This window comes from Brassica oleracea, chromosome C3 (genome assembly GCF_000695525.1).
Source record: "Brassica oleracea var. oleracea cultivar TO1000 chromosome C3, BOL, whole genome shotgun sequence".
Lineage (NCBI taxonomy): Eukaryota > Viridiplantae > Streptophyta > Magnoliopsida > Brassicales > Brassicaceae > Brassica > Brassica oleracea.
This window is the reverse complement of record NC_027750.1, coordinates 36,620,104-36,644,500: the sequence shown is the minus strand read 5'-3', so window position 1 is coordinate 36,644,500 and position 24,397 is coordinate 36,620,104. Positions and strand designations below refer to the sequence as shown.

The following is a 24,397-nucleotide window of genomic DNA, read 5'->3' as shown; positions in this document are numbered from 1 at the left end:
AACAATCGAGGAGGAGGAAGAGTTTCGTACGGGTGGAAGAAGAAGAGGGGGCGTGTTTAGGAGGCGCAGAGAGATCCTGGAGGAGACGATAGTGACGATCGTTCAAGCTCTGAGGCTTTCTTCTAGTGCTGGTCGTGTTTTCCGCCATCGCCACAGATGTGTTTGCGTCTCCCGATGATGAGATTTTGTACTAATAAAGGAGAGAGAATCCCGCCTTTCCTTGGAGCTTTTGAAATTTGAAAGATTTTCTGAGAGTTCCAATACACATATTAATGCCGAGTGGCTGCGTATCTGCTGTTTTAACGGTAATAAAATATTGTTTTCCTTTTCTTTTTCAGATTATGCTTTTAATTTGATTTTTTTTTTTAATTTGTTCTATGTATTATCACATCATTGGTTGCTGGATTGTTTTAGGCGCGGGGCACCGTATTATCAGTATGTGTGTATATAGAGCATATTCGTTTAATCCTATTTAATGTCATATGATACATACCCTCGAACCTTTTTTTTTTTTTTTGAACTTTGGCTTTACATACCCTCGAACCTCGTATTTGATAAACAGATTGGTTTCGAAACAATGCGAGATGCGGGAAGGAAGGGGTTTGAAATGGCAATCGAAAGATTGTTTGGTACAAGGTGAACTCATTCTCTGTCGGGGTGATTGATAGATCTCAACTTTGGGCTACATATTGTAAAAAACGATTTTTTTGGGTTGAATTAATTTTATTCATTCAAAAAATAATGTCATAGTTTAGCAAAAAAAAAAAAGTCATATGATACAGAACTTATAAAAAAGAACAAAGCAAAAGTTCGAGTACAGAAGATCAAATTCAACAGACGAAACGCAAAAAAGAAAAAGAAAAGAAAATACAATTGTTTTTGACTTGGTCTCTAACAAAGGGAGACTCTCGTGCACTGCAACGCTTTCGCAGAACTTACGTTTTTTAGCGTTTGCGACTGTGAACCACTAATATGGGTCTTAAATGGACCGGGCCTTTCCAATTCCTTTTGAAAGGCCGAAACAAGCCCCGTTCTCAAAGCAATCATGCACCGAATATAGTTTCGATTTACACGAAAAGTCAATAAAATCTTTTTACATACAGTATAAGGCAGTGTTTTCACGCCTGACCCGGACCCGCGGTCAGACCAGTAAACCCGGTGACCCAACATGTATTCCGGTTTGGGTTTTAAAAAAATCCACTAATTAAAAACCCGGTAAAATCCGCAAAACCCCGTTAAAACTCGGACACCGGTTGAACCGATGGATAACTTTTATTTACCTTTTTGGTTTTTTTTTAAAAAATTGTGATACTAAAGTCGGTTGGATATTCCAAATAAAAGGATTAAGTTCTCAGTTTTTCACTTATCAATTTCCTAGTATTATCTTTCTTGCGGCTGTCTCACATACTCTGTATCCCCGACTAGGTTTATAGTTTTTATTTGTTCATCATGATATGTTTTGTATGAATCAAAGTTAGTAGTCTTATTATAATTGTTTATGCAATACCATATGACATGAATCATGTTCTGCGTGACTTTTTTTTTGTGACTATTGTTTTGTTTAATCATAATGATGTGTCATGTTCTGTTTGTTTTGTACAACACTATATATTTCCTTTGTCCCATGATTTTTATAAAACTTTGTGTATGATTTTTACAGGCAATGGAGACTGGCCCTAAGGAAAACTACGAAGAAATAGCTGCTGCAAACCGTTCGGTCCGAGAAAAAAAAGATATTGCATGGTCCTATGTGATTCAGTCAAACGATTCAAGAGGAAAACTGGTTTTAGAATATGGATTTTGTCACACAAAAAAACTAGGAGGTGGTATTAATAGGATGAAACATCATCTTGCTGGTATGAAAGGGGATACTGATGCATGTACGAAGGTTCCGACAGATGTGCGATTTAAGTTTATGCAAACACTGAAAGAAAGTGAGAGCAAGAAGAGAAAAAATATCCAGTTAGAGAAAAAATATCCAGTTAGATGATTCTAACTTAATTTATTTTTATTATTGACAATCTATTACAATTATTACAATTTTGATGTTTTAGTTTTTTGGAATTAAATTTTGAGAGTATTATTCATATTAGATTTTCTAATATTTATTTTTAATAGAAATACAATATTAATTTTAATGAATTTATTGACTCATGGTTCGTCCGCGGTCGAACCGGTGACCCAGGAAATATTCTGGTTCAGTGTCCGGGTCGGGTTTCAAAATATTGGTATAAGGTTAAAAAAAGAAACAATTACACTCATAAGCAGTTTTATGTTTTTATTAACACAACTAAGGTAGGTCCGCGCTACGCGCGGGATGTACGTTACGTGTAATAAATATAATTTTATAATTTTATATTTTCTTTTTGTGTGTGTTATAGAAACTTTTGCAAAAGAAGTGTATAATAATGTTTATGGTTTTTGAGAAGTTACGGTATAAAAAGATTAAGTATGCTAATTAAGATTAATTATGTTTGATTTCGATGTTTGTGTCTACGTTAATTGATTGCGGCATATAACATACTATAATGGGTGGATGAGGTATAAGTGGTGCGCTCGTTGTAAGCTTTTTGACAATTTTAAATCCAAAATTGGTTGGTTAATTATGGTTTACTATATTGGGTTATTAAAAATAGACTTATGGTTCTCGTGATTATCATTTGTATGGATGGATTGGGGTCATGATTGCATTTCATTACGGTTTATGTTAGGCTGAATATGATATTTAAAAACTGAGTAAAATAGTGAAAGTGTAAATCTAACTTTTTATATTATACATTAACACTTAATGTATAGTTATAGACTTTGTTTCAAATATTTCAATTCGTTTAAGGCCGTTGCATAGGTGTAAAGGAAATACATTTGATGCAAGCCAATATCCTTTCTAGATCATCTGTTGCACTAGTCTGCAAGAAGAGTTAAACATACTGTTCAAAAAAAAGAAGAAGAGCTGAAACATCAAATAATGAATTATCTTAGTAAAACATGAATTATCTATTCCAAATACTTTTTACAGATCAAAATAAGTAATTTGAACTGAGATTGTCAATGCTGAAAGCTCGTTCTAATTTCCTAAAGATCTTTTGCTACACCTTTTAGCTATCATATAAAAAAGATCTAATTTCTTCATAGAAGTAAAATTTTCAGAGGTAAGTACACATACCATGTGTAGCCACAACCATTTCTAACTTGCAGGTGCGGGGAGCATCTACACATGATATGGTTTTCAATTGAATCAAAACAGAGTTGGAATAAGTAAGGAAACTACGACACTGTCAGATTCAATTTTTATAATGAGATAACCTGGGAGAGCTAAGCTAGAACCCTATTATGGACCAGATTGTCAGATCCTAACACAAGTAGATATAAAAGACCACATTTTGAAGAATCCTATAGATTATAGAAGCGGTGATAGAACCAGTTACGACAATATAGATGAAAATCAGTTTACCATCACGATCCCAAATTCCATTACAACCTTGACCACAAAGCAATTCACAACATGCTAAGAGATCAACGACAAATAAAGAAACATTCTGCTACGAAAACGTAAGAAACCATTTTAATATTTACAGGCGAACCTTTTCATCAAGCAGCGACATGTTAGGCCACATGAGCTCCTCTTCTTTTTCACACTCCCTGCCTCCCAAAACCAAACTAACCCGGTAATATTGCCTCTCTAAAAATGACCAGGCTTCAATTTTGAAAGCATGAGATGGTAAATAACGATGAGATTAGGGTGTGCTCTGCATCCCTATTTATAGTATTAGAAATTGGGATTAACAGAGGAGTTATGTGAGGCAAATTAATGAATACGTAGTGGGGATCCATGATGGAAGGATGGTGTTAAATAACAGAGAAACCGTTTCGAATGGAAGATTTGCGAGCAAGGGTAGATGAGAAGACATTGAAGGCCAGAGGTTAATAGTAATTAATCCGTAACTGATCGATTTCTGGATCAGTAGAAAGGAGACGAATGAATTGATGGAAGCCCTATAATCTCCTAAGGCGGTCGGCGGAGAAAGGAGATCGATGAAACGACAAAATAAGAAACGCCGCGTTTCGTACACATCATATTACGCTTATAGTGGTATGAGCTCAATAAAGCTAAAGCTCAGACAAAATAAGAAGCCAGACCCATCAGATTTCGAGAAAAAAATAAATGAAACGGTGTGTTTCATTGGCTGGACACGTGTCGTCCTCTCGTGCAACAAATTTCTGACGTGTCGTCCCTGTTGGCAGCACCAGGAGTGATTAAAAGTCTCTTTTATATATAAAGATAGGTCAGTTTGTTCTACTAAGACACTTTTCTCTAATATCTTCCCTGATTTCTAACTAATTCAGTTACTCTCTAGTTAAATCATAATCAATATTACTTTTTTCTTTCTCATATCTTATTTTTTAATAACTAGATCTAAAAAAAATAACCATGTCTCATGCCTTGTGCTTGTCTCCATCGTGCTCTACAACTCCAAGCATCATCCTCAGCTCATCTCCGGCCCCGTCACGATCCGATATGTGCTTCTCTCTGGCTGCTGAAGCTTTAATTGCACCACCAGCCGCCATGCCTCCTGCCTTGTGCTCGTCTCCATCGTGCTCTACAACTCCAATCATCATCCTCAACTCATCTCCGGCAAATCTGTTGCTCAACGACGTTTATCATCTGCCGCATTTCCATCGATCTCGTCACGTTCTCCATCGATCTCCTCGCATTCTCCACTTGTCAACTCGCCTGAAACCCTCCCAAGTCGAAGCTCTCCTCTTCCACGATTGAAACCATGAATTAGGATTGAAATGTAAAGCTATGAATTAGGATTGAAATCTATCATATCTGGACAAAATACATAGAACAAACTAGTGAAAAATGTAAAGAATCGTGAAAATAGGTGAAAAAGGCGGAAATTAGGGTTTCTGGTCGACAGTGACCAAGAAAGAAGACGAGTATTTTCGTAAATTTCCATCATTAATCAAAAAATCAAAATAAAAAGTTTGTGTGTACATTACTTTCAAACTGTACATGTGTACACCTAATTTTGTATTATACATCATAGTGATTCTGTACACATATTTGCTTCTTGTAGGTTTTCTATCTAAATAACTAAGAATCTGTGACTTCGTGAACTCACGATAATGTTAACACAATGTACATGTGATTTTTTCATTCTTCTCACGTACACGCAGGGTCGGGGCATCTTTGAAATTTGACTGAAACCAAAGTCATTGAAATGCATCTTTTTAGCAACCATACTCAAAATCATCGAAATTATTACATATTTTAGCAATGTACAAATGAATCGGTGTATATGTGATTTTTCGTATTATACTGTACAACAATAAAATATATTTGTACACGTTGACGATATTTGACACACTGAGTAACTTTCAAGTATCATTCTTATAACTAAATTAATATCAATGTCGTCTGTACATTACATTTAAGCTATACATGTGTACACCTAACTAAACCATATATCGTTCGTACACATCTTCTCTTTGTTTCCCGAGCCTATAGTGAGTTACAGACAGAGTTCGAAAATATCAAATCTATCGCTGAGCAACATTGAAACTCGCTCGTACATGTCCCGTGTACATTACATTTAAGTTATACTCAAATGTCGTGTGCACATGTCGCTCGTACATGTCATGTATACATTGAAACTCGCTCGTACACAAATGTCGTGTGTACATTACATTTAAGGTATACATGTGTACACATATACACGCTTGTTTGCATGCAATTGTGGGGCAGTTTGTTTATATCTAAAAGAACATATATAGTGTACACATGTACATTTTGAAGTTGATGTACATATGTACACTATGATATATATGTATGTGTACAATATGAACACTTAGATGTTACTATTGCATCTTAATTAATCAGATTAAATTATTTAAATAACATTAAATTGTTAATAGAAAATTGTATTTGCATACATAATTGCATAACCATGGTCTGGAATGCATCCATGTGTAAATAGATTGTGGATAATAAATTGTGTGTACATATGATTATATACATATATCACAACAACAATGTACACAATGACTCATACTCCAATGTTATGATTTTAATGATATTTAATATTTTAATGATATTTAGCATTTCATTGAGCTTATTTTAATAATTTAAAGATGCATTTAAAGTTACTTGTGTGCTCATTTACATAGAACATAGGCTAAAGTGCATATTTAAAATTTGGTCCAAATGAAAAATGTTTATTTGCAAGTCAGAATGTTTGAGGTTACGGACAATGGAGCTCTCCGGCTTCTCCATCACGTTTCTCTTCGGAGTCTCCGGTGCTCCGCGACTGAAACCATGGCGATTCTAGCCGCCACAATTTTGGTCCCAAGCACGACGACCACAGCGGAATGGAACTCGCTATTTGAGGTCCGTCACGTTTTTTTTAGAAGCTCTGTCACCTACATATAAGTCAAAATAAATTAAATTGTTACCGTTTAAAAAAAAGTAGATCTGATTCATGTAAGGTTTTGAAATTCAAACACACAAAAAAATTGTAGAAGGTAACTAAATCAGCAACTAGGTTTTCTTATAGTTAGGGTTAGTATTGTAATTAGCCACCAAAAACTGTGTACAAACTGATCTACGGTGTAATAAAACCTTGAAAATGGACTTTACGTGTTAATAACTCGAGAAACTCTTAAAAAAAACCATGATTATGATGTCTTAATCTAATAGTAAAAAACTCTTAAAACTGGCGGGAATCACAGTGGTATAATCTTCGCCCCCTTTCTCATCTCTCAGAGATTCAGAGACCTATCACGCACTTTTCTTCTTTCCTCTCTCTCTCTTAATTTTCCCGCGCATCGAACAATGAATCGAGGGGGAAACTCCAAAAAGCGACCGCCTCCGTCGACTACCTTACCCCCGGGGAAACACCGGGCCACGGGTACTCCGTCACCGTCCCCAGTCGTCGGAACCCTAGAAGACGAATTCGTGGACGAGGATGTGTTCGTGGACGAAATCGACGAAGAATCCCTAATCCTTCGCGATATGGAAGAGCGTGAAGCCCTATCCGCACGCTCATCCACTTGGGCTCGGCCTCCTCTCTCACCCGCGTATCTCGCGAACTCGCAGAGTATCAGTATGTTAACTCGATTGATTTTTTTTCTAGGGTTTCTTCGATTGCTGGGGAAGTGCTTATCGTTTCGATCGATTTTTTGCTCTTAGTTTTTCAGCAATTGGAGATTGATTATGTAATCAAGGAGATTCACAAGGAGCTTTTACCTGGTTCCTCTGGGCAAGCTGCAGTCATCAGGATCTTTGGGGTAACCAGAGAAGGTATCTATTTAACCATTCTTGACGCGATTTGTAAATCGAGAGGCTTATTGATGAACTCTTGTGTTTCCAGGTCATAGTGTGTGTTGCTTTGTTCATGGGTTTGAACCTTACTTTTACATTGCTTGCCCTCCTGGAATGGGCCCTGACGATATCTCTCGTTTCCATCAGAGTCTTGAGGTATTTACTTTCAAGGCCAAACAAAATCTCTGAGATTGTTCTAGTTTTTTTCTTAACATTCATTGCTTAATTCAGGGAAGGATGAGGGAATCCAATAAGAATGCCAACGTTCCGAAGTTCGTTCGTCATATAGAAATGGTGCAAAAGAAAAGCATTATGTATTACCAACAGCAAAAGTCCCAAACTTTTCTCAAGATTACTGTTGCGTTACCGACTATGGTGGCTAGCTGTCGCGGTATGGTTTTCCAAAAGTTTTGTGCTTTATATGTCTACTATCTGCTCTACTTGTTTTTTTTTTTTTCTGTTCTGAATGCAACTATTACATTGGCAGGCATCCTTGATAGAGGCATACAGATTGATGGACTGGGTATGAAGAGCTTCCAAACATATGAGAGCAATATTGTTTTTGCTCTACGTTTCATGGTTGACCGCGATATCGTGGGAGGAAACTGGATCGAAGTGCCTGCTGGGAAATATAAGAAGGATGCAAGGACTTTGTCATACTGCCAATTGGAGTTTCATTGCCTGTATCCTCATCTTAGTTCTCTGAGTTTCCTTTTCGAAGCAAGATCTTGTGTTGTCATAGTAACAGATTCTAGTTTATGTCATCACTTTCTTTAACATGGGGTTTAGGTACTCAGATTTGATCAGTCATGCTCCAGAAGGTGAATACTCAAAAATGGCTCCATTCCGTGTGTTAAGTTTCGATATTGAGTGTGCTGGTCGTAAAGGACACTTTCCAGAGGCTAAGCATGATCCTGTGATCCAGGTTAGCTGTTTTTGCTATGATTTTGTATCTCAATATTTGATCCCTTTGATATCATCCCTCTGAAAACAATATTCCCATTGCTTTTCTAGATAGCCAACCTTGTAACTCTTCAGGGAGAGGATCAACCATTTATACGCAATGTCATGACTCTTAACTCATGTGCTCCAATCGTAGGAGTAGATGTTATGTCTTTTGAAACAGAAAGAAAGGTCCTACTAGCTTGGAAGGTAATTCGTTTTACCTCTTTCATTACCATCTTTCTCTTACAGTTTACCCTTTCTATAATATAAAATTTCCGGAAGGACTCGGTAAATGATTTAGTTAACTTTATGTTGGCACTGGAATTTTGTGGTGGGTTTGGTGAAGCATGTATTCTGCTGATGGGTAAGATGTATTGGTTGCAGGATTTTGTTCGTGATGTTGATCCTGATATTATCATTGGCTATAACATCTGCAAATTCGATTTACCTTATCTGATTGAGGTACTTGAACATTGACCTCTGTTTTTTTATTTTCGGATCATCTGGTTAAAAGAAGCATGCTGTTACATTTCTTGAGCATTCTATGTAATACGTTGATATGTTCTACTGCGCTGAATGGTACATGAATATCACGAATCTTTACCTGGAAAATATGCTGTTTTCTGATTCTCAGAGAGCTGCAGCACTGGGAATCGAGGAATTTCCTCTTCTTGGTCGTGTAAAGAACAGTAGGGTCCGGATGAGGGACTCAACGTTTTCATCAAGGTTTTCGTGGCTCATGAGTTCTCTACACTCAATTCGTTTAATATATTACTTCCCATAGTAACACGTACCATGTTTCAGACAACAAGGAACAAGGGAAAGTAAAGAGACCACAATTGAAGGACGATTTCAGTTTGACCTTTTTCAGGTTTCTTTCCCAGGCATATTATTTTTGGTTGATCCATTGTTAGATTTTTTCCTTGTAGTTCATTGCAAAGAGACATCAACTTACCTCTTCTTTCATTTGTCGCAGGCTATACACAGAGACCACAAATTAAGTTCCTATTCGCTGAATTCTGTCTCAGCTCACTTTCTATCCGAGCAGGTGAAATGAGTAATCACGCTTAGACTTTTAGATTATTTCCCTTTTGCTGTGTGGCTAACATGATTGTCTTCTACAGAAAGAGGATGTCCACCATTCTATAATAACCGATCTTCAGAATGGGAATGCGGAAACCAGGAGGCGTCTTGCTGTTTATTGTTTGAAGGTACCTACTTTTGTTTATTCTGGAGTATTGTTGCATGTCTTGTTGCATTGCCTGCTGTTAGATATATACAAGAGTTTCTAAGTAGTTTTCAGGCTTGTCTTATTAGCTTAAGATCCTATTGCATGTTGTCACAAGATTTTTCCTTTTTGTTTTAGAGATCATTTTGTTAATTGCAGAAACTAGGTGGTCTCATTATTTATGGTCTCAGTTACGTTTTCTCTGTTAATAGTCAACCACTTGAATCTTATGAAAATGTAAAAACTTAACTACGATCTTCTTTGCTGTTACAGGATGCATACCTCCCTCAGCGGCTTCTCGACAAACTGATGTGTATATATAATTATGTCGAAATGGCTCGTGTGACTGGTGTTCCTATTTCTTTTCTTCTTGCTAGAGGACAGAGTATCAAGGTAGGCTTCAACTGATACTTGGATTAAATTATCAGTTGAGTATGGTGACTGATATTTTGTATCGCCACATTTTGTTTCTAGGTTCTATCTCAGCTTCTTAGGAAAGCTAAACAGAAGAACATGGTTCTTCCGAATGCTAAACAGTCAGGGTCTGAACAAGGAACTTTTGAAGGCGCAACTGTAAGTTGGTTTACGGGTGTAACATTTACTTTCTTCCTCTCGTTTGTATTAGTTTCTATATTTTGAGAAAGCACATGGCAGTGATCTGTTTCTGGATGTTTAAAATGATAACCAGGTTCTAGAAGCAAGAACAGGTTTCTATGAAAAGCCAATTGCAACTCTGGATTTTGCTTCATTGTACCCGTCAATTATGATGGCATATAATTTGTGCTACTGCACCTTGGTAATTCTTTTAGGCATTTTCTTTTTAAGTTTTATTTATTTTATCATCCTTTGTTCATACATCTTACTAATTTGCGATCATTATTTCCCATATTCTTATCCTTGTAGGTGACACCTGAAGATGTGCGCAAACTGAATCTTCCACCTGAGCATATCAATAAAACTCCATCAGGGGAAACATTTGTTAAGCAAAGTTTACAAAAGGTTGCCACTTTTTGGATTGATTATTCTCAAATTCTGTTGGTACTTTCTTCAGGAAATATATCAGTTTACGAGCAAAACGAATAATTTATTTCAGGGTATACTTCCAGAGATTCTTGAAGAGCTCATTACTGCCCGTAAAAGAGCTAAAGCAGATTTAAAGGTAACTTGTGATTCTGTAGAAACTCTTGTCATATGTGCATACTTATATGCAGTTTTTAACAATTACTAGCAAAACTGGTATTGTCTAATAGGAGGCTAAGGATCCGCTTGAGAAGGCTGTTTTAGATGGTAGACAATTGGCATTAAAGGTAAACTTCTTACTGCCAGTTTATTTATATTGCCCATTCTGGAAAATTGATTAATATGTTCGGAAATTATGAAAAATATTTCCCTGTAATTTATCCTTTTCTGTTGTTGTCTCAGATCAGTGCAAATTCTGTCTACGGGTTTACAGGAGCCACTGTTGGGCAGTTACCTTGCTTAGAAATATCATCAAGCGTGACTAGCTATGGTATTTCTTTTGTGAACGCTACAACTTGTGTAGACACGTACTTTTCTATGATTAATCTGATGAATGTCTATCTTTTTGAAGGTCGTCAGATGATTGAACAAACAAAGAAATTCGTGGAAGATAAATTCACAACATTGGGAGGGTATGAATACAATGCAGAGGTACATTTTCAATTGATTAAATCGTGTTATTGAAAAATCTGACTGAAGCATAAACTTGGTCTTAGATTTTTTTGAATTTGATGGACAAATCATGTATTAGGTCATTTATGGAGACACGGATTCAGTAATGGTGCAATTTGGCGTACCAGATGTAGAAGCTGCGATGACCTTGGGGAAGGAAGCTGCAGAATATATTAGTGGAACTTTTATCAAAGTGAGTGATTGGTTTTGCTAGGAGCATATTGTAAACATCTCTTTAATCCATGGGAGGTCTGGAAGATTACATGATATTTTGAATGCAAATTTTAACAGGCTAATCGTTTTTCGTTTCTTGATTTTGTATGATGTCGTAAAGCCTATCAAACTGGAGTTTGAGAAGGTTTATTTTCCATATTTGCTGATCAACAAGAAGAGGTATGCTGGTTTGGTGTGGACTAATCCTCAAAAGTTTGACAAAATGGACACCAAGGGAATCGAGACAGTACGAAGGGATAATTGTTTACTGGTTAAGAACCTTGTCACTGAGAGTCTTAACAAAATACTAATCGATAGAGATGTTCAAGGCGCAGCTGAGTATGTTAAAAATACAATTGCGGATCTTCTCATGAACCGTATCGACTTATCACTTTTGGTGATTACTAAGGTACATTAATATGTTTTGCCTGGTATGGTATTCCTTTAGCATTGATATTTTTTCGCTTTATCTGGAACCAAGAAACATATGAGATTATTCAAAATTATGTTTCCCCGATTATTAACTGTTAGGCTACTGAACAGGAAGCTCAAATTAGTGATGCTTTGATTCATTAGAAGTCTTTAGATCTGATTGTAAAGCATTCATTTTTAGCAGTCTTTTGGAATCGACCTATATGCTACTGATGCGTTTCTCAAATCATAGGGTCTAACTAAAACAGGAGATGATTATGAAGTTAAATCAGCTCATGGTGAGCTTGCTGAACGCATGCGTAAGGTTTGTGTTACTCTTTATCGCTTTTTGTTTATCTATGATTTGCAATTATTTAGCGTTTCTTAATCTACATGTTAACATAACTCTTGACTAGTTTTTAACATAACTTTTGACTAGTTTCCATTCATCAAAATATATGAATAAGTTTCCATTCATTTAACTTTTGAACGCATGCGTAAGGTTTGTGTTACTCTTTATCACTTTTTGTTTATCTATGATTTGCAATTATTTAGCGTTTCTTAATCTACATGTTAACATAACTAGTTTTTAACATAACTTTTGACTAGTTTCCATTCATCGAAATATATGAATAAAGACGTCTGTAGGGGAAATTTCATTCCTTTACTTTCTCTAGTTTCAGCATCACATTGACATACACCCGCAAACTGAAAAATGAAAAATGCTAAAATTTGATTTTGTTTTGGCTTTTAGAATACCTATCTGATTCTTTAAGTGTCATCTAGTAGGTGCACAAGTGCAGGGATATTTTTCATTCATTCACGTTTTTGTGAATATATGATATCATTCTGTTTTACAGAGTCTGATGATCTATCATGTGAAATTTGACAACTAGAGATGTTTGCTTTTTCATGTGTGACAGAGGGATGCTGCTACAGCGCCAAATGTTGGCGACCGGGTACCATATGTTATTATTACAGCAGCCAAAGGTGCCAAGGTAGCTTTCATATCAACCTTACTTTATCTTTTCCGCAAGATGTGGAGATCATTTCTATTCTACCTACTTATCTCATTTTGATGCCAAATAGGGTTATGAAAAGTCAGAAGATCCGATCTACGTACTTGAGAATAACATCCCTATAGACCCAAAGTACTACATAGAGAATCAGATTAGCAAGGTAAGTTAGAAATGGGGCTTTCCTATAAGTTTCTTTATCTACTCTTTTATTCTGGTGCGTGGAGGTTAAAGCAGATGATGTCTTCAGCCGCTTCTTAGGATTTTTGACCCGGTCTTAAAAAACGCTAGCAGTGAACTTCTCCATGGAGATCACATGAGGTCAATATCAATTACTACTCCTTCGAACAGCGGCATAATGAGATTTGCCAAGAAACAACTGAGCTGTGTTGGCTGCAAAGTGCCGATCAGGTACTTTATGGTTAATATCCTACGTAAATTTTCAGGAATATTAGGATCCTGCAAGTTCTACTTGATTCTGTGTTTTCAAAGTTCCTTATCATTTACTTCCTTTGTCCCTTTAGTCTCTAGCTTATCTGATTGTATATGTGGGATCTTCTTATCGAGTTTTTTGCTTTTAACTTCAACCAGCACTGGAACATTGTGTGCACGTTGCAAGGGAAGAGAAGCCGAGTTATACTGCAAAAACGTGTCACAGGGTAAGCTACATATTCCTCTCTTTTTTCTGAATAAACTTCTAGATCCATCACTAATGTTCTGAAAAACATTTGTACTCAGTGTCGGACCTAGAAGAGCTCTTTGGAAGGCTGTGGACACAGTGTCAGGAATGCCAAGGCTCTCTTCACCAAGATGTCTTATGCACCAGGTTTTGCTTCTATATCATCGGCATATGCATTAATTTTGTGTCTTTTCACAGGTAAATTGATACTGATCCAACTTGTTTTTTTTGGGGGATTTCTTATTGGTCTTTGACAGTCGAGATTGTCCAATATTTTACCGGAGAATGAAAGCACAAAAAGACATGGCCACAGCCAAGCAACAACTCGACCGTTGGAGCTTCTAAGTTTTTTTAGCTTCGATTGTTTCTTTGCTCTTGTAAGTTTCCGTTTCATTAGATCTCATTAGATCGGCTTTGTGAGGGAACTTCTTTTGCTTCTTTGTGCGCGTAGCTGTTGATTATTACTGTCAGAAAGAAAACTCTTCTCGCATTCTTTTGTCAAGTTAAGAATTTTCGTTTATTACAAACTACTGCAGGTCATGATTTTAGGTTTTTATTATTATTCTGGTTGAACTATTCAATATGGTACACAAAAGTATGGACATGGAGTTTAGCTGCCTAAACTATATGGGCTTTTGCCTCATCGAGTCAAGTGTACAGCCTTATCCTCGTTGTGATAGGTTGTCTGCACATTGGGCATGTCTTGATAACGACACCACATTCCTTGCACGTCTTCATATGAAAACAAAAGCCACAGAGATATCACAAAATCGATCTTGTTTATGGAGCAAGCAAGAGTTTTTAATATATTTGCATATATTCATTCACTTACAGTATGGCCGCAGCTAAAGGCCATGTCCTTTGGTTTCGTCAAGCAAATCGGGCATACCGGTTGTGTTACTGGAGCCGTTCTTTCACTTTTCTCTGCAGTTTCTGTTACTGGATTTGGCACTGCTCTAACAGCATTGTCACGCTCTATGACCTCCGGTGGTGGAGGGAGTGGCTTGTGGTGCAAACGGGAAGCACGCACTTGTTTTCTACTGTTCACAAGCACAATCAAAAGTCAGTTTAGTTGCCAAACTTTTCAAGAATCTAATGCAAGAAAGTCTATAAAAAAAATAATTATTACGGTAAATTCCCCCAAAATTCAAACTTGTGCTCCACTTACTCGAGACTTAATGTAGCCTTGTACTGAAAAGGAATCTCCATTAGAGCTGCGAGTGCAAAAGCAGCCTCCTTTTTAGCTGCGTCTTTGTGCTCTGACATTATCTCTGTGAAGTTCACAAACTGTGAAAACGAAAGAGTATTGCAATTATCATCATCAATATTCAATCATATCACATAAAAGAAACAATGAGATTGCTATTCTAGGTTTGTAATACTTTACCTGGAAGTTATCGAATTTGCGGTGAGGGATATTGTCATCAAACTGTTTCATTGTGTCCCAGGGTCCGTCTCCTACTCCAACCAAGACGATGGACAGCGGGTAATGGCTGGAAATATATATATATCAAACAACATTAGTATGAAGAAACAATGACCATGAATCTGAGCTTATTGAATAGTCTTTTTGTTTACCTAGCTGCCACTATGGAGTTCATAGTAGCTTCTTCCTGTGGACTAAGCCGACCAAATGGCAAATCTGGATTCCTAGTGACCTGACCATCTGCTATAATGACAAGAACATGGTATTGCATATTGTTCTGCTCCACTATGTCGATGGCTGCATTAATAATCGGTGCAAACGAGGTTGGACCTGAGCGAGAGAGGAAAACAAAATGATAAATGTTTTAGATTAAGCCAGAAACTAAACCGATCTCTTTGGTGTGTAGACACAAATACCGGACAACTTCAAATGTGGAACAGTCTCTCTGTATCTTTTAACTGCGGTTTCAAATCCATCGCAGCTTTTGTTCTCAGGATAAAAGCTGAATACATATTGATCTCGTGTTGTTACTGCATGAGGAAGAATACATATAATAAAAACCATTTAGGTTTTTTTTTTTAAAAAAATCTTCGTCTTGAAAGATTAAGTTAAAGAAACTAACCATCTCCAAAGCCGAAACAAGGTATAAGGTCGTCTTCATCAAATGGAGATAATGTACGGCCAATTATGGATATTGCTTGCTCATATGGATTCTGTCTTTTACCAATGGCGTGAAGGCTTTTTCTATTGAATGAGTGTCTTCCTGCAACGACAGTCAGAACATAAAAACACCAAAAACCATTTGTAGTCATCTTTTATCAACATGTGAATTAAATAAATCACCTGTCCACTCATTGCTCTTGGTGAAGTCAATTCCTAAAATCAAGTTTGAGGATTCTAGTCCAGCTTCTCTCAAAGAAGTTATCACCTAATAAATAAAACAAGGCTTCTTATGAATTCATTACTACTTTGCTTCAACAACTATAAATAAACAAATCAAGAAATGAAGTAAAAGAAAGTTGGAAACCTGATCCAAGCTGTGGAAATGATCAGCAATAAAAGAAGGTTGCTGATTACGTTGATTGTATCTGTTCATTGGAAAGCTCTTGCTCTGCTCCGCAAGAACCGAGTCAAAGTGAGGATATATTATTCGCAAAATCAAGAACAGATATATAAGTAAGGAAGTATATATAAACCTTGAGTTTGTGGGAAGGTAGACCAAGAAGACTTTTTGTAGAATAATACTTTTATTGGAGATTGTAGAGAATAAAAAGAAGAAAGAAGACATAAAAGTAGGTTTGTTTGTATCGTGAAACATGACCTCTTTGCTTGCGCCCGCAAATAACCACTACGTAACTTTGCTTTCCAAACACGACATCAAATCTGAAAAATCTGGTCTTTTTTTTTTGTCTCTTGGTCATTAATCATGTAATTATCCGAAAACCCAAAACTTGTTAAACAAATGTCTAGATGAAGAATAGAATATCCATGTGGATGGATATAGACTATAGTGGCCAAGCCGTCGTCAGATTTTTCGTCTCTAAAGATATAATAAGAAATGGGCTTTTGATCATCTTGGGCTTCAACTAATCGAGAAGCCCTTCGCTACCTATAATCTTCACTTTGTTTCCGACACAACATCCACGTGCGATCTCTCCATCAGCACCACAAACTCAACAACCACCAATCTATGAACGTTAAAAGTTTTTGATTTTCGTTTTTGACCCTCAGCTTTTGTTGTTTCAGGTTTGGTACTAAATGAACGACTTAACAAGGAGAGCAATTGTGGTCTTTTTAAATAGAAATAAAAGTTAGGGTTTAATTTAAGAGAATAAATAAGTACGAGGGTATATACGGAATATTTTGAAAATAATAATGGACTGTCAGATTGCAATTAGAAAAATGTGAAGACAATTTTATCTTCTTCTTGTTGAAAAGGAGAGAGATGTCATCTATAAATTGCTTTCGAACAGCAAAGGCACCGCTTCAGACATTCGCATCAGTTTCGAGATTCAGATATTCACCGAACGGTCTCGTTTCTGTATTGAGAAGGAAGTCGTCTCCTTCATTTGTTACTCTAAGAGTAGTTTCATCCATGGCTTACGAGAAAGAGCTTGACGCTGCTAAGAAAGCTGCTTCCCTCGCAGCTCGTCTCTGTCAGGTCTCTTTCTTGATTCTAAAGTTTGATTCTTTTCGAAAACCCATTTTGTAATCTTCCCAGTTTCGACTCCAGTTTCTGGATTTGGAGATGAATGTGTATTGATATGTGATTCAGGTTTTCTCTAAAAGAATGTGTTTTTTTTTCTTCTGTTTGGTTTGTTTCAGAAAGTTCAAAAGGCTTTGTTGCAATCAGATGTTCAATCAAAATCTGATAAAAGTCCTGTCACCGTTGCTGATTATGGTTAGTTTTTTCTCTTTCAATCTTCTCTGAGATTGAAATGTAATTACATAAGCCAATGGTTTTAGACAAGTAACACTGTCTTTGTTGTATCTTTAGAGTAATTAAGCTGACCTTTGTGTTGAGTTTTCAGGTTCACAAGCAGTTGTCAGCATAGTCTTGGAAAGGGAACTCACTTCTGAACCCTTTTCACTGGTCGCTGAAGAGGTGAGTATGTCTCTCTCACAGTACTTATCTTGAGTTTTGTTTGTTTTATGACTCACACTGTCTTTTTAAATTATGTTTACAGGACTCAGCGGATCTACGCAAGGATGGTTCTGAGGATCTTCTTGAACGCATAACGAAACTCGTCAACGACACTTTGGCTACTGAGGATCTAACCAAAGCCATTGACTCTACTTTAACCACAGATGATCTACTCAGAGCCATCGACTGTGGCACATCTGAAGGTGGTCCTAATGGTCGACATTGGGTCTTGGATCCTATTGATGGCACTAAAGGGTAAGTTCTTAAACTATCTATTCTACCCTCAAAGATCAAATGTTGTGTGTTCTTGACACTAAGCTTGTTTAGGTTTTTGAGGGGAGATCAGTATGCTGTAGCACTAGGATTGCTGGAGAAAGGGAAAGTAGTGTTAGGTGTGCTTGCTTGTCCAAACTTGCCATTAGCTTCCATAGCAGGAACCAAGAACTCTTCTTCTTCTTCAGAGGAAACCGGATGCCTCTTCTATGCTAGGATTGGTTCAGGGACATACATGCAGCCCTTAGACTCGAAATCCAAACCAGTCAAAGTAAATGTCTCTAGCGTTGAGAATCCTGAAGAGGCATCCTTCTTCGAGTCGTTTGAAGGAGCTCACTCTCTTCACGACTTATCCAGTTCCATTGCCAACGTAAGTGGCTTCTCCCTTACCTTCTCATGTGATTCCAGCGAGTAACTAACTGGTGGTCTCTTTGGTATATAATATAGAAACTCGGTGTGAAAGCGCCACCTGTCAGGATAGATAGCCAGGCAAAGTATGGAGCTTTGTCTAGAGGAGATGGAGCTATATACTTGCGGTTCCCTCATAAAGGATACCGTGAAAAGATTTGGGACCATGTCGCTGGTGCTATTGTTGTTACTGGTAACATTATAATAAAGCCTTTCTCCCTTTTTTTTTATAATGAATGTGAATGTGATTTTGATAATGAATGCAATATCTTTTGGGAGCAGAGGCGGGTGGAATCGTGACGGATGCAGGTGGAAAGCCATTGGATTTCTCGAAAGGCAAGTATCTTGATTTGGACACTGGCATCATCGTTGCTAATGAGAAGCTTATGCCTCTGCTTTTGAAAGCAGTTCGTGACTCCATTGCCGAGCAAGAGAAAGCTTCATCTCTCTGATTCTTTCTCCTTTAGTGTCTCTGTGTTTGCTGTAACTCTTGTTTCACTTCCTTTCACCACTACAGCTAAACATGTTTCTTCATTACATAGTGAGAATCTCTTGGATTTTCTTTTTAAAATAAAACATATATATATATGTCTAATATGGGCCGAGTGCAACATGATCAAGAGTATTTAGTTTGGGCCACTATGAGGCAGAAAAGGCCTTTTAGTTTACGGTCCCCGACGTGTCTAGAGCGCGTTATCTACTTTCTCATCCTCTTCATAAAAAAAGGGTAAGCGCGTTGGCAGAATCTTTCCATGCTACTGTTTTTATAAAAACACCGTATAAATATATATAACTAGTGTATCTGATTTTTCAATTAGATTCAAACACGTCTTCGTGGACATAGTTAACCATTATCATATGTTCTTAGTGGCTCTCACACCAACGTTACTTCATATCTAAGCAAGCGAGTTAAAAAAGTGAGTTAAAAAAGTGAGTTAAAAAGTGAAATTCATTTGTAAAAAAAAGTTAAGAAAAATAATAATTAAGAGATTCCAGAAAATAGCGAAACAATTAAAATTCAAAAATCGAAAATTTAGTTTTGACTTTTATTTTCATACCTTTCGAGGGGTTGGTGCCTCCCGGGATATCTACGACAATCCTGAAACATAAGAAATCGTTGGATTATATAATTACAATTAGGTGTCTTGCCCGCATATACGGGCTTAATAGTTTTACAAATATTTATTAGTTTATTTTTTATTAATTTAAAAACCAGCATAATAATTTATTATTTATGTTTTCAAAATATTAAATCTAACATATATATATGACAAAAATCTAATTAAATATATATGTTTAATTAAAATTTATTAAGAATAACATTGACTTTAACTACTTAATTTATTATAATTGTTTTATATTTTATTTTAAAATTTTATAATTGAAAAATATGTTTTAAGATAACAACACAATATATAAGAATTATCTTATTTTTTTTGAAAAAAAATTAATATTATTAATAAAAATTCGTTTTTGATTATATATATAATTAATAATATATAATTTATTAAGGGTATTATGGATATTAACCGCTCTAACTTTCAACGTGAAAATTCTGTTGCTAAAAATTACTTCGCAAATAATAGTATAGATTATTTTGTACTATCTTTTAATCCATAAGATTAAAGTTGAAATTCTAGATTTTATTCCCAAAAATAATTTCCCATTCACGATGAAGGATTCGTTTTCGTTCGGTCATATTTTTTATAAGTCAAATTTAAACAATAAAAATTGACGAGTATAAGTCTAGTACTAGCACGCAAGCTTTTTTAATGTGAATGGTATATTTATTTACCTTCTGTTAGTGAAGATATTTTTTTTTTTGTGCTAATGATAACAGTGACACAACCTCTCTAATTGACGAGATCCGGACAAAGGTTCACATGTCATATCCAACGTACTATAAGCAAGCAATTTGCTGTGCTGTATGGTCAATTATTAAGATGACACTACTGTCTAATTAACTATAAAAATGAAAGAAGGAACCTATTCTCCCTCTTTTATCTCCGTTTGCAAAGGAAAAAAAAAAAAAAGCATAAACTTTAGAGTGAAAGCTCTTTTAAAAAATACAAAAATACAAAAATAGCACTAAATCAAGTTTATGTTCCCGAACTAGCGTTCAAGGTCAAAAGTCACAAAAATAGCATTTAATGTTTTATCAAAAGTCACAAACTTAGGGTTTAGAGTTAAGGGATGAGGTTTAGGATTTAGGGTTTAGAGTTTAGGGTTTAGGGTTTAGGGTTTAGAGTTTAGGGTTTAAGGTTTAGAGTTTAGTGTTTAGGGTTTATGGTTTAGGGTTTAGGGTTTGGAGTTTAGGGTTTAGGATTTAGAGTTTAGGATTTAGAGTTTAGAGTTGAGAAATGAGGTTTTGGGGATAAGATTTCAAATTTTGAAAAATAAAAAAATTAAAATTTTCAAAGGATAAACTTAGAAAGGTGCTATTTTGGTCATTTTAGTTTTTGAGTGCTATTTTTGTGATATAAACTTAGAAATGTGTTATTTTGGAGATTTGCCCTTTAAAAAAGGTCAAGCTAAACAAAATAATTTGGTAATTATATAAAATGGAGAGGTAACAATCAAATACTATTTCTTGCCAGAGAGAGAACGTAACATGATATTATGCTCACCTACGAAAGGAAGCATTATATTTAACTGTTTAAAAGATACTGGAGCTTACAATTTGTTACTTCAAAAAATATCTCTTTCTAAAGAAAAATATCTTTCTATTGGACTAATTCATTCTTGGATTGTTTAAATATAAATGCATCTGGATTGTAACTTACAAGATAAGGCATTTTACAATTTGCAGAGTATAATAATAGAAAACAGTTATTTATTTATAGTAGGTGAATTTTCTTATACATACATATAAGTAGGCGAATTTGTAAATTTATGTAAAAATTTTGTGAATAAAACAAGAGAAGGGAAATATAAACAACGTGAGGGAAACTTTCATTGTCCCAACGGTAGGGGGACTAGTCTTCTTTCTATACAACGGTTGAGATGTGAAAATAATATTATTATATAAACCCAAAAAACAATAAATAAGAATTTAATAAAGAAAGAATGACTATATATATATATATATATATATATATATTCACGTATTAAAAAGGAATAAATAAGTGAAAATTGTGAAGAAGTTGGTTCAGAGTCGCGAGAGGTTTTTGGGTTCATATCGTCACGAATCGAGATTTTCACAGAGAGAGAGAGTCTATCTTCTTCTCTTTCGTCCTTCTTTCTTCCTCTCTAGTGTTTGAAATGTCTTATGATGAGATGCTTGCTGCTGCGAAGAAAGCCGTCTCTCTCGCTGCTCGCCTAAGCAACGTACGATCACTATCGTCTCCGTCTCTGATGATGATCATCATCTTTGATTTCTAGATTTATTTTCGTTTTATCTCGATGACATTGCGATGATGCGTGTTCGAGTGGAAAGAGTCAGATTTTGTTTTTCTTCTAAAAACTCTCTCTTTTGTAGAAAAGATGTGACTTTTTTTTTGGGGGTTGTTTCCTTGGAAAATCGTCAACTGATATTTGAATCTGATGGATCATAAATTGTGCAGCAGATTAATTAATCTAATTATGAGGCTGAATCTTTTTTTTTTTTTTTTTTCCAGGAAGTGAGGAAATCTCTGTTGGTGTCTGACGTCTGGAACAAATCAGATGATAGTCCTGTCACTGTTGCTGATTATGGTTTGCAAAGTCTTAACCTTTGTTTCATTGTCTTTCTCTCTCTTGGCTCGTAAATGTAACCAAAGGAATGTTCTTTCAGGGTCTCAGGCTGTGGTTAGCATTGTTCTTGAAAGGGAACTCAAGAATGAAAATGAACCTGTGTCTTTAGTGGCTGAAGAGGTGCCTAACTGCAAACAAGACATATACATATATATTGCTGGGTTTTTCTCCACGTTTATGACAACTCTTTTTTACGTTAATTTGTGTGTAGGATTCTGCTGAGCTGAGGAAAGTTGCTGCTGAGACAGTTTTGGCACGTATTACAGAGCTTGTTAAAGATACTCTTGCATCTGATGAATCATACGCTTCTTCTCCTTTGTCTTCCGATGATGTCCTCACCGCCATTGACTCTGGCAAATCAGAAGGAGGCCCCAAGGGTCGCCATTGGGTCTTGGATCCTATTGGTGGCACCAGAGGGTCAGTCCTTTTACTTTAGAATGCAATTTAGAGTTACTTGCTACTAGTAATTGGATTTGTTTTGCAATTGCAACTTCTTTGTAACCAGTCTCAGAATTGTAGTATATGTTGTCTTGGTTTTTTTTGTTAACTACAGACATCACTGAACTGCCATTTGAGTATTTTTAGTTCAGAGAACTTTACTTATGACCCTTGAATTTCTGAAATTGTGTAGATTTATAAGAGGAGAACAGTATGCAATAGGATTAGCATTGCTGGTGGAAGGCAAGGTAGTGCTTGGTGTAATGGCTTGTCCTAAGCTTCCTTTGGCTTCTACTGCTGCTGGTATTAACGCAAACAAGTCTTCACCTGAGAAAGTGGGTTGCCTTTTCTTTGGCGCGGTTGGCACTGGGGCTTATGTCCAGTCACTCAATGCTCTCGACTCTCCTCCTGTCAAGGTAAAACCCTACTCAGAGAGACACTCTGTTTCTATATGTTTTGCTCAATGTTGTTGACTCTCTTCGTACGCTATCAGGTGGAGGTAAGCAGCAATGATGATCCGGCCAAAGCGAGTTTCTTTGAGTCATACCACACACCTGTCCCTATCCATAACACCATTGCTACGGTAAACATCTTTCCTCACACACTCCATGTATATATCTTCTTGTGTTTCGGTCTGAGTCTGACTCTGTTTGCGTCTGTGACAGAAACTGGGGATAAAGGAATCTCCAATAAAGATCAACAGTCAGACAAAGTATGCAGCTTTATCTAGAGGTGATGGAGAGGTGTACTTGAGGTTTACCCGCAAAGCTAGACCCGAATCAATATGGAATCACGCCGCTGGATCAATCCTAGTTTCAGGTAATCAATCACCCTTTAAACCTCTTATCTAACTAGCTTTTGCTCTCCAATGTTTATGAATGGATCTCAAAGCGTTGTGTGAAATTTGTTTATCTTACAGAAGCTGGAGGCAAAGTGACTGATGCAGCAGGGAATCCATTGGATTTTTCGAAAGGGAAGTATCTTGATTACAAGAGAGGTATCGTTGTCACGACGCAGAAACTGTTGCCAAGGCTTTTGAAAGCGGTGAGGGAATCACTTAAAGAAGAGGAGGAGGAAGAAGAGAAAGCTGCTTCTTTGAAACTTCACTGACACGCAACTGTAATATACCTTGTTATTGTTGTCCTTTGGGGTCTACTCTCTCTGTGTTTTTCTCACACAGCAGACTACTATCATTGAAAACAAAAAATTAAAACTCAAACTCTGATATATATAATAAAACACTAATCCTCTTTTGAATAGTATAATTTTCCTAATTGTTTATGTTAATGTAATTTGAAAAACGTTTGGGGGCGATTGTGTGAAGTTAACTAAATCTTGGGGAGAAAATGAAAATGCGTATGTAGCTAACTGATTGCAACGCATGGGAATATAAAAAGACAATGCTTCTTTTCCTGTCAGGTACTATAAAAAGACAAATTAAAAAGGACCTTTCGCATATAAGAAAGAAGAATCAAATTGATAATTATGAAACGAATATAACAAACTTCTGCGAAGCTTCTTGTATAAATGTTTAACATATAGGGCGAAGATTAGTAGATTGATTAGTTGGAATACAGCTGATTTGTTTAATGCTTGACGATTAGTGATAACTCTTGTCCTGTTCAGAGTTTATTAAAATATGATGACCGATACAAAAGTCCGTTTAATAGTTCTACATAGCCCTGGGTATTTCGGGTATCGGTTCGGTTCGGTTTGGGTATTTCAGATTTCGGGTAGTTCGGATAGGGGCTAGAGGATCCATTTAGTACTTGACCTATTTTCGGTTCGGTTCGGTTCGGATAGTAAATGTAGGAACCGAAAAATATCCGGAAAAAGTTCGGTGCTCATTTGGATCCGGTTCGGGTTCAGATAGTTCGGGTAGTTCGGATAATTTGGATAAAATATCGGTTATTTAGGGTAAAATATCAAATAATTAGGATGATTTAGATAAACAGTTTTGACATTTCA

At 36.3% G+C, this 24,397-nt stretch overlaps 5 protein-coding genes across 7 annotated transcripts in view; 3 read left to right on the top strand and 2 right to left on the bottom strand.

The window, feature by feature from the left end:
* The window catches only part of LOC106336519 (protein CHROMATIN REMODELING 24), an 8,045-nt gene extending 7,768 nt beyond the window's left edge, over positions 1–277 (bottom strand). The window contains exon 1 of the mRNA XM_013775364.1: positions 31–277. Coding sequence (XP_013630818.1) covers positions 31–148 — 118 coding nt within the window. The 5' untranslated portion in view covers positions 149–277. The remainder of the gene's footprint in view (positions 1–30) is intronic.
* A 6,558-nt stretch (positions 278–6,835) lies between these two features.
* LOC106335644 (DNA polymerase delta catalytic subunit) lies at positions 6,836–14,051 on the top strand. Its single transcript, XM_013774221.1, has 29 exons — positions 6,836–7,106; positions 7,193–7,303; positions 7,374–7,480; positions 7,556–7,715; positions 7,812–8,007; positions 8,114–8,249; positions 8,339–8,476; positions 8,654–8,731; positions 8,904–8,995; positions 9,074–9,140; positions 9,246–9,317; positions 9,394–9,480; positions 9,771–9,890; positions 9,972–10,070; positions 10,186–10,293; positions 10,401–10,496; positions 10,591–10,656; positions 10,748–10,804; positions 10,920–11,007; positions 11,089–11,168; positions 11,269–11,382; positions 11,524–11,811; positions 12,067–12,138; positions 12,737–12,811; positions 12,903–12,992; positions 13,080–13,240; positions 13,421–13,488; positions 13,568–13,655; positions 13,766–14,051. The coding sequence occupies exons 1-29, from the start codon at positions 6,836–6,838 to the stop codon at positions 13,851–13,853; spliced, it is 3,273 nt and encodes a 1,090-aa protein (XP_013629675.1). The 3' UTR covers positions 13,854–14,051.
* Positions 13,999–16,236, bottom strand: LOC106335645 (E3 ubiquitin-protein ligase RGLG1). 3 transcript variants are annotated; one of them, XM_013774223.1, is made up of 10 exons: positions 16,131–16,236; positions 15,962–16,045; positions 15,778–15,862; positions 15,557–15,697; positions 15,351–15,464; positions 15,087–15,264; positions 14,896–15,001; positions 14,677–14,795; positions 14,341–14,548; positions 13,999–14,240 (listed from the first exon to the last, which is right to left on the bottom strand). In XM_013774223.1, the coding sequence occupies exons 2-10, from the start codon at positions 16,028–16,030 to the stop codon at positions 14,157–14,159; spliced, it is 1,104 nt and encodes a 367-aa protein (XP_013629677.1). In that variant the 5' UTR covers positions 16,031–16,045; positions 16,131–16,236; the 3' UTR covers positions 13,999–14,156. The 3 variants fall into 3 exon arrangements, with proteins under 3 accessions (XP_013629677.1, XP_013629678.1, XP_013629676.1); XM_013774224.1 differs by lacking the exon at positions 16,131–16,236 and having other exon boundaries at positions 14,341–14,545; positions 15,962–16,113; XM_013774222.1 differs by lacking the exon at positions 16,131–16,236 and having other exon boundaries at positions 15,962–16,112.
* A 608-nt stretch (positions 16,237–16,844) lies between these two features.
* On the top strand, positions 16,845–18,856 carry LOC106328745 (SAL1 phosphatase). The gene is made up of 7 exons (XM_013767252.1): positions 16,845–17,095; positions 17,260–17,335; positions 17,466–17,539; positions 17,622–17,833; positions 17,906–18,221; positions 18,299–18,452; positions 18,542–18,856. Exons 1-7 carry the CDS (start codon positions 16,880–16,882, stop codon positions 18,709–18,711), a joined length of 1,218 nt encoding a protein of 405 aa, XP_013622706.1. The 5' UTR covers positions 16,845–16,879; the 3' UTR covers positions 18,712–18,856.
* Positions 18,857–21,379: 2,523 nt separating this feature from the next.
* LOC106331533 (probable SAL3 phosphatase) lies at positions 21,380–23,688 on the top strand. The gene is made up of 8 exons (XM_013769912.1): positions 21,380–21,586; positions 21,877–21,952; positions 22,032–22,111; positions 22,203–22,408; positions 22,623–22,845; positions 22,923–23,012; positions 23,095–23,248; positions 23,349–23,688. The coding sequence occupies exons 1-8, from the start codon at positions 21,521–21,523 to the stop codon at positions 23,537–23,539; spliced, it is 1,086 nt and encodes a 361-aa protein (XP_013625366.1). The 5' UTR covers positions 21,380–21,520; the 3' UTR covers positions 23,540–23,688.
* The last annotated feature ends 709 nt before the right edge of the window (positions 23,689–24,397 follow it).

Coding starts and splice junctions, on each gene's coding strand:
- LOC106335644 (XM_013774221.1), top strand. CDS start 6,836: ATGAATCGAGGGGGAAACTCCAAAAAGCGACCGCCTCCGTCGACTACC. Junction 9,318..9,393: donor CTCACTTTCTATCCGAGCAG/GTGAAATGAGTA, acceptor TGTCTTCTACAG/AAAGAGGATGTCCACCATTC. Junction 13,241..13,420: donor GGCTGCAAAGTGCCGATCAG/GTACTTTATGGT, acceptor AACTTCAACCAG/CACTGGAACATTGTGTGCAC.
- LOC106335645 (XM_013774223.1), bottom strand. CDS start 16,030: ATGAACAGATACAATCAACGTAATCAGCAACCTTCTTTTATTGCTGAT. Junction 15,002..15,086: donor AACTCCATAGTGGCAGCTAG/GTAAACAAAAAG, acceptor ATATATTTCCAG/CCATTACCCGCTGTCCATCG. Junction 14,241..14,340: donor CCTTTAGCTGCGGCCATACT/GTAAGTGAATGA, acceptor TTTCATATGAAG/ACGTGCAAGGAATGTGGTGT.
- LOC106328745 (XM_013767252.1), top strand. CDS start 16,880: ATGTCATCTATAAATTGCTTTCGAACAGCAAAGGCACCGCTTCAGACA. Junction 17,540..17,621: donor TTTCACTGGTCGCTGAAGAG/GTGAGTATGTCT, acceptor TTATGTTTACAG/GACTCAGCGGATCTACGCAA. Junction 17,834..17,905: donor CCTATTGATGGCACTAAAGG/GTAAGTTCTTAA, acceptor AAGCTTGTTTAG/GTTTTTGAGGGGAGATCAGT.
- LOC106331533 (XM_013769912.1), top strand. CDS start 21,521: ATGTCTTATGATGAGATGCTTGCTGCTGCGAAGAAAGCCGTCTCTCTC. Junction 21,953..22,031: donor TGTCACTGTTGCTGATTATG/GTTTGCAAAGTC, acceptor ATGTTCTTTCAG/GGTCTCAGGCTGTGGTTAGC. Junction 22,409..22,622: donor CCTATTGGTGGCACCAGAGG/GTCAGTCCTTTT, acceptor GAAATTGTGTAG/ATTTATAAGAGGAGAACAGT.